This window comes from Eschrichtius robustus, chromosome 17, assembly GCF_028021215.1.
Source record: "Eschrichtius robustus isolate mEscRob2 chromosome 17, mEscRob2.pri, whole genome shotgun sequence".
NCBI lineage: Eukaryota > Metazoa > Chordata > Mammalia > Artiodactyla > Eschrichtiidae > Eschrichtius > Eschrichtius robustus.
Genome location: NC_090840.1, coordinates 61,755,411 through 61,772,333, shown reverse-complemented (window position 1 = coordinate 61,772,333; position 16,923 = coordinate 61,755,411). Strand labels below are relative to the sequence as shown.

General features: G+C 32.3%; 1 protein-coding gene across 3 annotated transcripts in view; it reads left to right on the top strand.

The window, feature by feature from the left end:
- The window catches only part of CSMD3 (CUB and Sushi multiple domains 3), a 1,176,048-nt gene that overhangs the window by 163,548 nt on the left and 995,577 nt on the right, over positions 1 to 16,923 (top strand). For all 3 annotated transcript variants that reach the window (XM_068525309.1, XM_068525308.1, XM_068525307.1), the window contains exon 3: positions 16,711 to 16,823. In XM_068525309.1, coding sequence (XP_068381410.1) covers positions 16,711 to 16,823 — 113 coding nt within the window. The remainder of the gene's footprint in view (positions 1 to 16,710; positions 16,824 to 16,923) is intronic.

Here is a 16,923-nt window from a genome sequence, read left to right as displayed (position 1 = left end):
TTGTTGACATAAATATTTTAATTTTAAAGGCATGTTTAATTTTATGTTTCAAGGTAATATGATTGTCCTTGTTAGCTAAAATGAAATTAAGCCATATATGTAAATGTGGTAATACCACATTTAATTTGGTACATTACAGCAACAAGATGTATCGAATGGTTCAGGGAGTACAATGAGTTTAGATGTAAAACATTATTCAGAATTGATTTAAGACTATATAAACATAAATTTAGTTATAATGGAGATAGCATATCATATATGGAAATGCGGTTTTACCCAAGACAAATAATGTTAATATCGTGACCTAATTTTATGATCAGCAAGGTAGTCCTTTGTTAACTGTAATGGAACATAAAGTATTTGTTTATTAATTTCATTTGTTATGCTTCCTTCTTCCTATATCTTTTGTGAAAAAAAATTGAGAAAAATCATTTTCTACCTATGGATAGCCACCTTCCCTAATTGTTTTGTATCAGACAGGATACAATTGGAAACACAAACAGAAGGAATTTAATATAGGGAGCTAGTTGTAAAAGACTTGAAGAGATGAAACCAGGCAATAGGAGAAATAATCCCGAAATTATTTATTATACAAAGGAACTATGGCTACAGAAAAACAAAATGCTGGGGGAGGTTGGGATATCCAGAATGCAGAACACACTGACTGTTGTGCCTTGAAGAATGCTGTTCCATGGAAGGGGGTGGCACTTAGTGGACACTGGAGTCAAGGAGGTGGGCCACCTAGCAGATGCTGACCCCCCAGAGGGGGAACCACATGACCACTACTAGGACCACCAAGGAAGGACTGCTTCCAGTATCAAAGCTGGGATCATCAAAGAAATGCAGCCATTTCCATAGTTGCTGCCAGGAAGAGAAAGAAGAGAAAGGGAGAAAGAAGGAATAATAACTTCTCTCCACTTCTCTATTTCTTCTCTCACCAATGGTTCCTAATATGCAGAACTCATCAGGAAGGCACCTGTCACAGAAGTATGAACAGAGTATGGAAGTATGGGGTTGGAAATGATGAACAACCAACAAATAACTGACTCATTCATTTTTTGCCTTCCTTTGTTTGTTTTAGTTTTTTAATTTTCCCTTGTGGTGGTTAATTGCAGAGTAGTCAGAATGAATGGAGTATATTATATTAAATTGGAATAAACACTAGCTTGGAAAGCTAGGCTGGGTGCAAAGATGAACAACCTTCAATCAAAAACATAGACTTTATCCAGTATGTGATTAAGAGTTATTAAAGGATTATAAGTAGCAAAGTAAGGTAGTACCAAGGTCAAATACTTATAAATTGTCGCTTTAGGAGGCCTGTGGAGAAAACTTTAAGATTATAGGTAGGTAAGACTAGAAGCAGAAGGATTTCCTACTAAGAGTCTATCAAAAGAGTTTAGATAAGAGAAGATGAGGGTCCAAATTTAAGCAGAGTTAATGGGAATGGAGATCAGTATCTGGAGTTGAAATCTATTTTATATACTTTGTGTTCTATTTTAATGTATAACACTCAATTAGAATTAGAATGGACTACATTTGTCTTTATTGTATTATCCTACATTTCTATGTTGTACACACTATAGCCATTCCAGAGTACAGGCATACCTCAGAGATATTGTGGGTTTGGTTCCAGACCATGGCAACAAAGTGAATACCTCAATAAAGTGAGTCACACAAATTGTTTTGTTTCCCAGTGCATATAAGAATTATGTTTACACTACACTGAGTAGTCTATTAGTTGTGCAATAGCCTTCTGTCTAAAACAATGTACATACCTTAATTAAAAAATACTTCGTTGCTAAAAAATGCTAACCATCCTCTGAGCCTTAGCAAGTAGAAGTAGTAACATCAAAGATCACTCATCACAATAAAAACATAATAATGATAAAATAGTTTGAAATATTGCAAGAATTACCAAGATGTGACACAGAGACACAAAGTGAGCAAATGCTGTTGGAAAAATGAGGCCAACAGATTTGCTTGACACAGATTTACCACAAACCTTCAATTTGTAAAAAATGCAATATCTACAAAGTGCAATAAAGCAAAGCACAATACAATGAGGTGTGCCTGTAATGTAGTTTTTAAAATGCTGTTTTCCTCTCTATCTAGTTCAAAAAAAATAATGAGAATATATGTGTGTTAACATTAATGATTCTAAAATTCGTCTTAAGTTAAAAAAATAAATCTACTTTCCCCACCAAATTTTGAGAGCCTCCTATTTGTCATGCCATTATTCCAGGGCCTATGCATTGTGGAGGAAACAATTTCTCCACCTTGGTAGTGGTTATATTCTAGTGAGAACAGCCGGAAAATAAATAAGGAAACAGATTAGGCAGATAGTGATAAGTGCTTTGGAAGTCATTGGTGGATTTTGGACATCAATGGAGAAGATATATGAATCAATGTATATTTTCAAAAGATCACTCTGGTAATGGAGTTGAAGGTATACTGGGGGAGAGAGATTTGCAAGGGAGCAGATGATGGTGACACGGATTGTGGCAGAAGCAGAGGAAGTAGTGAGGAACCATCATATTTGGATATACTGTGACATTAGAGGACAGAGATTCCATTGAATTATTAGATGCCTGAAAATGTGTGACATAGATATCAAGAAAAGCTGTAGAGCTTTTTAGCCTGCACAACAAGAAGACTAGATTTACTGAAAAGAGACTGAGGAAGGGACAGATTTTTTGAATTGCGACCTAGGTTTTGGACATACATCTGAGACAATGATTAGATGCTAAAGTGGGAATGTAAAATAGTGATCATATATACAGGTTGTGGAGGTCAGGTAAGAGTCTGTCTAAAGATAAAAATGTTGCACCTATCAGAGGATATATATTATAATATTCAGAGCAAAATTTTATAGTAGACATTGTGAAGCAGTATCTTTGTCCACATGCAAATGAAGTACCCACCTAGAGTGAAGGGGTGTCATGGGTGTAAAGATCATTGGAACATCACAAAGAGAGGGTGTTTCTAGAGAATTTTAAACAGAACTCCAACATGAAAGCTTGAACGGTTTTTCTGTTTGGCCATTATGAAAATTAGTGATAAATTCTGTTGTTGTTGCTGTTGTTTTCATCTTTATTTTCCCTGCATTCCCTATTCTCTGCTCTTTTTCCTTTTCTTTCTTCTCATTTTGTTAATGCATTAGTTCATTTTATAAGTATTACCTCCAATGTAACTATCTCAATATTAAGTCTGACTATGATTAATAAAACTATCATATGTATGCCATCTTGATAGGCTATCTCAAAAGTTCCATTTCGGTCACAGTCACAAGAATATTCCAAATTCTACAGAAAGTCAGCAAATACTTTAATGTATCAATTAAGTCCATTCCTTTCTCTGTAACCTAGGACTAATGACAATTACTGATTATAGTCTTCTATATAATTGTCCAATTTAAATTTACAGGAAATATTGTCTTCATAGTATTTAGTATCTAAATATGTCCATCAGTACTTAATTATTATGCTTCTGTTTTTCTATTTTATATATATCTTTGTTGATGTAATGATGAAAAAAATATAATTATCTCTCAAATCACATCTCATTATTTGTAAGACTATGAAAATATTTTTAATATAAATTATTTTATACATGTATTTCATGTACTATTTTATGCACATGATTATTTAATATTATACTTGCCAGTGTCCTCTATTTCAGGAATCCAATACCTTATACATTCAGTTGCTTTTTTTTTCTCATTTTACTTCACTCCATGTAAAAAATAGAATATTATAGGAATTGTAGAAATAGTTTATCAGTGACATACAAATTCCAAAGTTATATGGATTTCCCCAAGAAATAGAAATAATATTTATGTTAAAATATAAAAACTATTTATTTTAAGGTAAGCATTATGTATTCAATACTGAGGACATATTAACAGTTATGAAATATGATAAAGAAATGTTGATTCCTAAACCTAACTAGATATTTGCTTAAAAAAACAGTAATATGCTATTATTCTAACTTTGTCCATGATACATAAGTAGAAGAAGTTTGAGAAATGTAAATGTAAATAAGCAAGAACTGTTTTTCTTTTTCTGTTATTTTCACTGTGACCTAGTCATTGACATTTGTCTACTGGCATTTATTTTATTTTCTTTCTATTTTTCATATTAGTGTACCCACGTATTTCAAATAAAATTTACTCCCTTGACTCTGGCTCATATTTTATAGATTATTACATACAACTTTGGTTATAGACAACGACTCATATTCCTCTGTTATACATTACAGTATCTGATACATCAGTGGCTGTTAGAAGGAGAAAAAACATCTTGGATTCCCAGGAAAATCTTGGCAAATTTTTGCCTATTTTCAAAGTGTAATTGTTAACAAGGTGCTCTCAAAAATCCCCAAATTAGAAGAAAATGTTATAGATATGTGGCTATTTATTAGCCTTAAAAAAGAATTCAATATTTTTTATTTCTTCCATGTAGAAACCATGGCTGCCTTAGCTTATCTTCTCACATAGAAACTTCATTAACTTTTAAAGAAATGCAATTTTTAAATGCTGTCTTTAAATGTAGTGTTCATGTATTGTGAGAAAAAGTTTTCAAAACGCTTTGCCATCCACCAGTTATGTATGTGTGTGTGTGTGTGTGTGTGTGTGTGTGTGTAGAGAGAGAGAGAGAGAGAGAGTGAGAGAGTGAGAGAGAGATCATCTCAAAGTGTAGTTGTGCAAATTTATGAGAAAGTGGTGTTTGGCACAATGGGTATAATTAATAGTTATGGACATCTGGTAAGTGTAGTGGTTATATACTCAATTGCTTCTATCTGACAGCTTTGGAAACAAAATATTGAATAAAACACAGAACCAAAACTATTTTGAAAAACAGTCCCCAATTTTCTAAATTTTAGGATATCTAGGTTAAATTGTATAGGATCTTACCAGAACATCTTCAGTTAGTACCAACATAAAGCTTTATTTAAAACTCTCTCCAATTGCAGTTCTCTATGTATAATATAATACTACTCCTTAATACTTTTTTTTACATATCTAAATTCACAAAACTAGTGAGTGGCATAGAATCTCAAAACCTTTTTTATAGTCATTTTAGGTTAAAAAAAATTATAATTTCTCTTCATCATTGGAATACATAATAAAGAATATAGAATATGTATGTAATTTTCTATGTAGGAATATCAATTGAATGTGCAGTCATTTGTCTTCTAAGAGCAAACACTTTAATGCCTGGAGAAAATAGACAAATTCCACATTTCTAATATACATACGTTTTAAATACATAGATAAATAATATGTCATATAAATGTCATGTTTTGCTAAATTTGAGAAATAACCAGTAACACCTTTCTTAGAAATAGGAAGAGCCATTAATTTTGAGGTAATTGTTATTGATGCGCATTGAATAAGTGGATCAAACAAACAACTGTCAGTATGGAAGAAGGCAAAGCATATATTTGTAGAATCAAGTTTTTTTTTTTTTCTTACTGAACATAGAATACCTGTAAAGAAATATAGTAAAATTCGTATGATAAGGTGTGTATAGTACTACCTGTTAGATGTTTCTGAAATGTACCCAAAAAGGATGGCGGGTTTTGTGGGGGACAAATCACTTGAATCAATTTCAAAAATTGAAAGTTCCCAAAGATACACGTGTTCTGTCCAGTCTCTTCCTTCCTCCCTCTCTCCCTCCCACTCTTCCTCCCTCTGCCTAATTGAGAAACTTTATCAATGATTGGAGATATATTATACTCTCATTATTATGCTCTTATCTCTTTCTTGGTCATAGTTTTGCCTTCAATTTACCTTAAGCAAACAGTATGTAATGGGTCATTATTAATTTTATACCCAAAGAAATCAAAAGTCCTAGGAATGCTAAACCTAGGGGGAAAAAAAACCTTAGAAGCACATAATAGTATATATTTGGAGAATTACACTTGTTCAAACAATCCAAATTTATTATAAATATCAATAATTGGGTGCTACAAGAATATAATTTTGATTTGGTATGTGAAAGAACTTTCTAATTCTCACATTTGTCATCAAGGGTGGATATCAGTAGTAACAAATACTTCTGTAGTGCTTGCCGGACATTTTTCCAAGTGATGTGCTTGTCTTAACTTATTTTAGAACTGACAAGAACTTAAGGATTAGATACTATTTTCATCTACATTTTGCCAGTTAGGAAACAGAAGGGGAAGGAAGCAACCTGCCCGATGTCACACAACAGCAAATGGCAACATTGAGATTTATTCCAGAGTCCAGCCCCAGAGTTATCATAACATATTTATGCTAATTACATGAACTCTAGGTAGGTTCATCATCAAAATAATTATGGTAAAAATAATATTCAGCATAGGCACTGTGCTAAATTTTTACAAGCATTATCCCCCTTAATCCTCACAATACAACAATGGGATAACTCCTAGTATCAACCTCACATTTTCCCTAGTTTATTGGGATAAAGTAACTTACCCAATATTAAGTTGCTGACAAGCAGCGGAATATGTTATTCAATTGTATACTCTAGAATCCAGGCTCACAGTCACTAACTTCAACTGCTTCTTAAAACCCCCAAACTTTGGAAATAATATGTTCATTAACAATTGCAGGTGTTTATGCAACATGGGGACACTGTAAAATATATTTAAATGTCTGACAGTGATCTCTGTACTTCAAGTTTTCTCAGTGATTCAACTAGACTGCCTTTAGAATTATGGTCATTTGTAGCTATAAAGATAGATGACTGATTGAATCAAATAAAGCAAATCAGGAAGAGAGGACATTATAGAAATTTTACAGTATTTGTAGCAGATAGAGAAGAAATTGAAAAAGTTGAATTTTGAAGAAAATTTCTGGTAATGTATTTCATAGGTCCTGGATAAAATGTTGATCCTGAAGATGAAATCCAAAGTCACTGGAAAGAATGCTGTGTTTTATGTAAATTTAGTGACTCTAGATATAGTGAGTTGAAGATATTCTCAAGCTATGTTTTTGAGGGAAGAAAACGTTTTCTCCACGGGATAGTGGTTTTATAGTATTTGTGCATCTCTCAGGGTTCAGACAAGAAGGAAAGAAACTGACATACTTAAAGTAGGAACACATTTAATAACAAGAATTCTGAATTTAAGGCTGTGGTATGAAGGTCAGAGAAAACCTTCACTAGCATTCAAGAAATCAGAAATTTGCAGAAATCGCAGGAAAACACTAATTGCGAGCTCAATTTTTTGCAGCACCGAAACAATTGTTTTAAAAAAGAATTCTGGTAAGCTGATGAAAAATCTTCACCTCTAACACCTGCTGAATCCAATGCACTTACCTACCAAGACATAATAATGGGTTATACTCAATTCACATTCTAAGTCTTATGGAATTGCCTTCATTGGCAAAATCTAATAGACAACTTTGCCGGCAAAGAGAGGTAGTCTAGCAAGCGTAGTTCCAAGATTCACAGGCACTTCAATACAATGGAAAGAACAGAAAAGAGTAGAAATGAATGTTAGTTGCCTACTTTTCTATCTATATCTTTACAATGTTCATAGTCACATCCATATTTATCTTATCCCTACCCATACCCTATGTATATCATTATCTATATCCATTTCCATATCTAAATCTATACCTAGCACATGTTTCTAACATTGTGAATTTGCCGTCCTCACACATGATGCCTTTTTGGGAATTTTATGTTTGATACAAGCTACAGCTCATTTACTCTCAACAAATTATATAATCATTCAAATATTGCTGCAGCCATCTTTTCCCTTAATATTACAATTACTGTCATCTTGACATAACCATGAATTATGCTGTTGTACTTCATGTACCCCAATATCAATAGGGTATGCAGGATTTATTCTCACAGAACAGTCATTACTTTAAAGATCTATTTGTTCCTGTGGTTTTCCCATTCATTTTGAAATTAAATAGGTTAACAGTTTGTTTCAGCTGATAATTCCCCGTATATTACCTGGATCATTTTTAAGAACTGTATAACCAAAGTAAAATTGTAAGATAATTCAAATCCAAAAATCTTATTGTGAGTAATGAGAAACCACTGTGGAAATGCTGGTGTTATAGAATTTATCCTAGCCTTAGTATACCACTGAGTGCAGACAAAAGGGCAATGGATTTTGAGTCATAGCACTAATGAAACTAACGTTTAATGGCTATTTCTTAGGTTCCAAAAAATAAGAATATATTAAAAAAAGAATGTGTAGAACTGAGTCACTTTGCTGTACAGCAGAGATTGGCACAACATTGTAAATCAACTCTATTTCAATGAAAAAGAAAATACACCAGACCATTCCCATGAATTGTCTTACTCAACAATCACAAAATCCTGGGACTTTGGTAATGTTACCAGTTTTTAAATAAAGCTCCTTCTCTCTCTCTTTCTGCATTCCTCATGTGTGTTTTCCCTCTGTCTCACTATAAGCAGTAATATGCTAATAGCCATTTAATTTAAAACTGTGACTTTTATGTTAATTCTCTTAACTAGAGAAAGTTTGAAATATTGCAATCAGTTGATAGGCATATTAAAAATGTATATATTAAAAGAGCCCTTTGATTACATTGTTAAAGATAGTATAGATCTAGTCATTCTCCATGCTCAAGTCTCGTGGAAATAATAACATCTCACTGTTAAAAGTTGATAAACACGGGGGCTTCCCTGGTGGCGCAGTGGTTGAGAATCTGCCTGCCAATGCAGGGTACACGGGTTCGAGCCCTGGTCTGGGAAGATCCCACATGCCACAGAGCAACTAGGCCCGTGACCCACAACTACTGAGCCTGCGCATCTGGAGCCTGTGCTCCGCAACAAGAGAGGTCACGACAGTGAGAGGCCCGCGCACCGCGATGAACAGTGGCCCCGCTCGCTGCAACTAGAGAAAGCCCTCGCACAGAAACAAAGACCCAACACACCCAAGAATAAATAAATACATAAATAAATTAAAAGCCATGCTTATAAAAATCTAAAAAAAAAAAAAAATTGTGTGGTGATAAACTCGTTTAAAAAAAAAAAGTTGATAAACACATTTAGATAATGATACAAGCATCATTTTTATCCACCAGTGTCGATGTTTTAAGGGTTCCTGTTACATTAAGCTATAAAATGGCACATTTATTGCCATTAATTTAAGAAGATCTTAAACGAACAGCCTATTATTTAAAAAGCATATGCACTGACATTTTAAATGACTTTCAGGTAATTTAAATTCTATCATTTTTGCATTAATTACCAAATAATTATTTTAGTACTTTTCATATTAGTCATTGATATAAAGTTACAAGTTAATCATTTAATTTTCCCTGTAACTAGCTACTCATTACAGTTTGAAATATCATTAATGTTTCTGAATCTTTTTAAGAGGAAATGCTTCAAGAATGTTTTCATCTATTAAAAGCAGGCATGAGAAATGATAGGACCACCTGCTTTAAGTGTGTGAATTTTAACACATTCTACAGCTTCTGATGAATGTTTTGTCTAGTAAGTAACAAAATGCTAAAATATGATTAGGGGTGCATGTGGGATTAGGGGAAAGGTAGAAGAGTGGTTATACATTAGAAACTATTAAATGTAAGATGAAAAAACAACCAACATGCTCTGCCATCCTGTCACATGAGAGAACTTACTGAAACAATGGCCATAAAGTAGTTCATGACAAAACATTCACCAAATACAAATGTGAAATAGAGGAAATGTTTTGAATTTTTCATGAAACTAAATGTATTAAAGGGAAATTATTGTTCTTTAATCTGAGTTTACATGCATTTTTAAGCATCAAATTTATGGTGAGAGAAAATATTGATTGTTGTGATGTCATAAAACAAAGTAGCTACATAGCAAAATTAATATATTTCAACACTTTATTGGCTACTCCTCAAATTTTAACTTTTATAAAAAATAATATCTGAAGGACATTAACATTGCATCATCTAGGACTTTCCCCTGACATTTCTGTTTGCTAATCTTATTTAGTTTATTTATTTAGTTTATAAATAATTTATTTAGTTTTCCTAGCCGGAAAATATCTTTGCTAACCACTGGTAACCTTTGCCATAAAGGTATCAACATGTACAGGCAGTGGTTCCCCATTAATTTCCAGGCCTTTAATTCAATGACTTCATAATTATGACACAGTTTTTTACCAGCCTCAACTACTTAAAGCTATAATGTGGGTAAAATCATGTTTTTATCTATTCCACATATTTGTTAAGAAATTTATATGGGCATTGTGGAGAAAAAAGATGAATTAAATATGCATTTTGCCCTCATGGAAAAATCATTTCCCCTATGGGAAAATCATAAGGAGAGAGATAGACTGGAGTTGGAAGTTATGGGTTTATATCTTTGCTCCACTGCCTACCAGCTGTATGGATTTAAACAATTTACTAATCAATTCTGAGCTGTGATTTCTTCAATTGTAATTCAGTGAAAATAAAATTACACTCTGGTATTCTTTAAAAGGAACATAAAATGTCATTCACTATGCAAATTTATCATATGTCAATAAGAAGGGAATATAATTGATAAGGTAATAAAACAATATATAAAAAACTAAATTTCACAAATATCTGAATTCCATGAAAAATATTATGCTTATCCGTAAAATATTATGCTTTTACAGTACATAGAAAATGTGTTAAATTCAGGTAAAATACATGTATATTTAACTACTGTAATTTATAACTCATATTGAAGATAAAAATCATATTAGTTTTACCTGAAAAATAAATGTTTAAATTATATAGTTATATCCTAAAAGATATTTCAAATAGATATACATAAAATATATGGTCTCCCTTTAACTGTTGAGATTAATAACATGGTAAAAAATAACTCTGAACAAGAGTCTCTAAATAGATTATTTGGATTTTCTTAACAATTGGCATTTCTTTACATTCTCATGATTCTTGAAAACACTGCTCTAAGAATAAAATTTTTGGTTTGAAAAGGAAAGCATTATGATGGCTTTCACATTCTTCTATCATTCCAGTTCATTAATTTAACCATGTTAAGAGAGCCTCTTACATGGAATGCATTGCATGAAGAACTGGTGATAAACTATTGAGTTCCAAGCACTGACTTCAGGAAGTTTAGTGCCCAAAGGAGAAAGAGAGAAGCTTAATAAATAATCACACATAAATATTAAATTATAAAATGAAGTCTTGTAAAGAAAAGTAACTAATGGGATTCATAACTTAAAGTTTATTTTCAAATCAATCAAGTAATGTATCACAGGAGGGAGTAAAACAAGTTACTGTAAATCCTCATAATGGTACAACTATCATGAAAATAAGTTTAAAAACATATATCTTCCCTCATTTACTGAAGTCAAAAAGAAAACTAAATCTTCCATTATACAGCATGCCACTACATACTGAGTATTTAAGGATAACTGGAAAAAAACTTGCTTTTGCTAAATAGGAAAAATTCTTCACATTGTCCTCTATCATTTTGGAAAATTTAATGGTAAAAGGTTCTAAATATTTCCTAAAAAAATTGGATTATTTAATGTACCTGAACAAGTATAAAAATCTGAGATTGCATGTAAAATAATTTGTATGTTTGTATGTGCATTAGTAGTTCAAATATTTAATATTTTGATTTAATGAATGTGCCAAAGACAATGAGAGGAGGAACAGGGTGTTCGCTAGAAAATGGGACAAAACAGTATGCTGTAGTCTTAGACCTGGCTCTACTGTGAACTTGATCCAGTTGTTTAATATCTCCCAGTCCCTTATGCCTTCTAATCTGAGGATGAAACTGCATATTTTACCTATATAGAAAGGCTTTCAAAACATTATTTTCAAATAAATGTTGCACTGATAGGCTCTGAATCTATTTGTTTTGTATAATATCAACATGAGTCTCAGTGAATTACAGTGGTCACTAGGTTCCATGGAACCTCTATTTTCATTTGTAGAATAATATTTTAGACACTTTTTTTAAATGTATATTTCAAAGCCCCAAAGAGAGCTATGCATTGGTTTCCTATTGTTGATGCAACAAATTACTGCAAACTTAGTGGTTTGAACAACATAAATGTATTATCTTGCAGTCTGGAGAACTGAAGCCCAAAACGTATTTAAGTGGGCTGAACTCAAGGTGTCAGCAGGACTGCATCTCTTATGGAGGCTCTAGGAGAAAATCTGTTCCTTGACTTCTCCAGCTTATAGAGGCTGCTTGCCCTTCTTTGGCTTGTGTCCCTCTTCTAGCTTCACAGCCAGAAACTGCATCACTCGAACCTCTGCTTTCATTGTCACATCTCCTACTCTGATCCTCCTACCTTCCTTTGATAAGGACCCTTGTGAATACTTTGATCCATCCAGATAATCTAGGGTAATTTCCTATTCTTAAGATTTTAACTTAATCACATCTGTAAAGTTCCTTTTGTCATACAAGGTGACATATTTAAATATTCCAGTGATTAGAGCCCAGGCAATTTTGGAAGGCCATTTTTCATAGTATAATATCATACATAACATCATAACAGTCTGGTTATAAGGTAAATAGGTTCTCAGACTTTTTTTGTTGCGAAATCATTTGTCCTTTTTTTTCCCTGACAATGTTTCTTATTTTTCTGAAAAAATACTCTGAGCATTTAAAGTGGGGAATACTTTATTTTTACATCTTTATATCAAGAAATAATGTTGAAAAAATCTAGAAAATTATTTAACAACTAATTAGTTCCCCAATTACCCCGAAATTCTAGTACTAGGTATATTCTCAAGAGAAATATGTATAAATGCTTACAAAACATGTAACACATGTTCGTGGCAGTAGTATTTACAAAAGACCCAAATGGAAAAAAAAAAGTCCACCAACAATAGAATGGATAAATAAATTGAAGTATATTCATAAAATGGAATCCTATAGAGCAATGAAAGTTAAGTTCCATACTACTGCTATAATAATACAAAGGTAATGTTGAGTCAAAGAAGCCAGAGGCAGAATAATTTTATTATATGATTTTATTTATATAAAGTTTTAAGACATGGAAAACTAATTTGTTTCATTAGGAGTCAGGGACTGCACCTAGCCTCTGATATATACCCATTATTGTAGGCAGAATAATGATTCCAGAATAATGGTTCCCTCAGAACCTGCAAATATGTTCTATCACATGGCAAAAGGAACTTTACAAATGGAATTAAGATTACAGATGTTATAATAGGAAGATATTTGAATTATCCATTTGGGCACAGTCTAATTACATGAGCATTTAAAAGCAGAGGCAGAAGAGGCAGAGAACTTCTTCCAGCCTGAAGTAGAAGAGGGAGCAGCAGAGAGATGAGGTAGAAGGGGAAACCATAGACATCTGAAGAATGAGAAGAACTTGGACTGCCATTGCTGACTCTGGAGATGGAGGAAGGGGGCCGCAAACCAAGGAATGCTGGCAATTTCTAAAAGCTGAGAATAACCCCAAGCTAACAGCCAGCAAGGAAAGGAGGACCTTAATCTTACAACTTCATGAAACTGAATTCTGGCAATAGCCTGCTGAATTTGGAAGTGAAGCAGATGTAACTTCAGAGTTTCCAGAAAGCAACGCAGCCTAGCTGACACCATGATTCCATTCTTGCGAGACTCTAAGCAGAGAATCAGTTGAGTTATGCTCTGCCTAGATCCATGTAACTGTGAGATAATAATGGGTGTTGTTTAAGTTTGTGATAACTTGGATTAAGTATAGGAAAATTATACGCTTGTTCTTTATAAGAAAACTAAGCACATAATAAAAATTTATAATATCTGACCATAAAGTAAATTTGAATGAATTTCAAAGGATTAAATTCATAGAGAAAATGTTATCTGACTATAATGCAAATGAGATACACATTGGTAACAAAATATAACTAAAGTAACCCATATGTTTATAATTTAAGCAATGTATTTCTAACCATGGAACAAAGAGGAAATCACAAAGGAATTTAGAAAAAAGTTTGACTAGGTCCCTTGCGGGGTGTAGCTTATGCAGCAAAAAGAGGAAAATTTAAAGCTGTAAATGCTTATATACTCTAGAGAAAATTGCTATGTAAGTGTTTAAGAATGGACTTTTCTGTATTTTCTGTATATATATATATATATATATATATATATATTTTTTTTTTTTTTTTTTTTGGGCCTCACCTTCCGGTATGTGGGAATCTTAGTTCTCGACCAGGGATCGAACCCGCGCCCCCTGAAGTGGAAGCGCGGTCTTAACCACTGGACTTCCAGGGAAGTCCCAAGAGTGGACTTTGATAAGGATGTTGATGAAGACATACTGAACAAAGTATATAGAACCCAAATGTTCATCAACAGTGAGTGAATAAATGAATTGTGGTATATTTATTGTAGTAGATTCCTATACAACAGTGGTTCTCAAAATGTGAACCATGTATCCTTGAAAGTTCTGAGACATTTTCAGGGGGTCCATGAAATCAAAATTATTTCCATAATACTACTGAGGAATTATTCACCTTTTTCTCTGTATTGGCATTTGCCCTCATGCACAAAAGTAATGCTGGGTATAAAACTGCTGGTGCATTAACACAAGTCAGTGACTTCAAACTGTACTAGTAATCATTAGTCATTGTATTCTTTACTGCCACACACTTGCAGTGCAAAAAAAAAAAAAAATCCAATTGTACTTAAGAATGTTCCTGTTAAAGCTATAACTAATTATTTCATTAAATGCCCACCCTGTAATACTCCTCTTTTTAATGACCTGTGTGACAAAATGGGAAAAAATGAAAACAAACAAACAAAAACCTTATGCCTACTAAAATATGATGGTTGTCTGAAGGAAAAATAGCTTGAGTTGTCAGCTGAACTAGCCACTTTTTTCATGGAACAAACTTTTTATTTGAAAGAATGATTAACAGATAAACTATGGTTAGTCACACTTAGGCATTTAGTATCTATTTCCCCACTGCCCCTCTGAAAAATATGAACCTGACTTGTTACTTCAAGGAAAACAACTGACAGGATTTGCTGTCAGTGATGAAGTCTGAGTTTTCAAGTAAAAAATTAGAATTTTGGAAAACTTCAATCCACCACTGTAAGCTTTAGAGCTTCCCCAAGTTTAAAGATTTTTCTGGTGCGATCAATAGAAATAAAAATATATGTGATTTTTACATATTTTATAATGAAGTGTATCAATATTTGGAAGATCTCTCTAACTCAGTGAACCAATATATTTCAAATGACCAATGCATGCATAATGTTGAAAAATGCATGAGTAAATATAATCTATTGCAAGGACAAGGTGAACCAAAGGACTTTAATGTTACAGAGTGCAAAAATATTAGCTGATATGGTTTGAATTCAACATTGTAACTAGTCAAGTTTTTATGTAGTATCAAAGAAGAATAACCACTTTTACAAGCAAAAGCTATTAGAATACTCTTCCCTTTTACAACTAAATGTCTAAGTGAGATCAGGGTTCTTCATACCCATCAAACAAAATAACATATTGCAATATATTCAATAAAGAAGCAGATATGATAATCTAGCTACTTTCTACTAATGGGACAGGCATTAAAGAGATTTGCAAAAATAAAGCACAGTGTATTCTTCTCGTTGTTTGTTTTGGAAAAGATAGTTATTTAATACTAAAATATTATTTATGTCAACACATAATGGATTTATTCTGTATATTTTTAAATGATATTACTAATGTACATTTTAAAATGTTTCTCAGTTTAAACTTAAATAGGGTAAATATTGATAGATCTAGCCTGCAATATCTTTTTGGAGTTCTTAATAAATTTTTAGAGTAAGTAGGCCTGAGACAATCGAGAACTACTGCTATTCAGAAATAAAAATATTTGATAATTTCAGTACAGACTAATTCTACCTATATAATGTTGGGCAAAAATAGCAAGTATATTAAAAAATAATATAATTCCATTGCATAAAATACTCAATCCTAACTCTCATATTAAGAATAAAAAATGAGAAAGTTACATAAAGAGCAATTCATAGAAAATTTTTAAAATTATTCATCTTCATTAGTTTTATAAAAATTATATCCAATGAATGTGCTTTTTCTTATTTTTAATTTTTCTTTTCTGCTTTGTTAAGTGTCAATTGTAAATTATATTTTATATAATCGAGCTTATTATATGCAATAAATTATTAGCAAAGTAAGTAGTGAATTATGGGCAAAAATATCAGACAACTATTTGTTATGTAAATTTATGCATTATTAACCAAAAATAATTTGCAACTATTAATTTTAATAGAACTTCCTGGAATCTGATAAAACAGAATCACTTCTCACATGTAGAAATTTTACTTTAGAGATTTCATATTTAGATCACATCTCTTCCTTTAATATTAAATTTCATGAAATATTTCCCACTCATATATATTTTAAACCGTCAGGAAAATTCAACAGAAATGTCTTCTAAGTGTTATAAAAATCAACAGCTAAAATGTGCACAGACCCATAATCTCATAACTTAGTTCCCAAAGTTTGAATTGATCAATATTTTCATATAGATGATATATGGGATAGGCATGATAAACAGTAATAGCACACACACATAAATAAACATATTTATATATACTTATAGCAATTGCTTTCGATGAGTGACACATTCTAATCAACATGTAATAAATTAATTCACACCACACACACTCACAAAGCTTAGGGATTTGATAAAATGACTTTTAATACTCTTTCAACTCTATTAGGTAAAATGTCTATAGCTAATAGTTAATTCTGTTTATGTTTCAGGTTAACAGGATTCCATCTGCCACCACCAGTGACAAGTACCAAATCTGTGTTCTCACTACGTTTGACCAGTGATTTTGCAGTTAGTGCTCATGGATTTAAAGTATACTATGAAGGTAAGTGACGGTAATATAAAAGGACCACTGCCCAGTTCAATGTAGTAAAACCAAAATTCTCCAGGGTAAAAATAGAAGAAAAATCACCAGGACAGAAGTT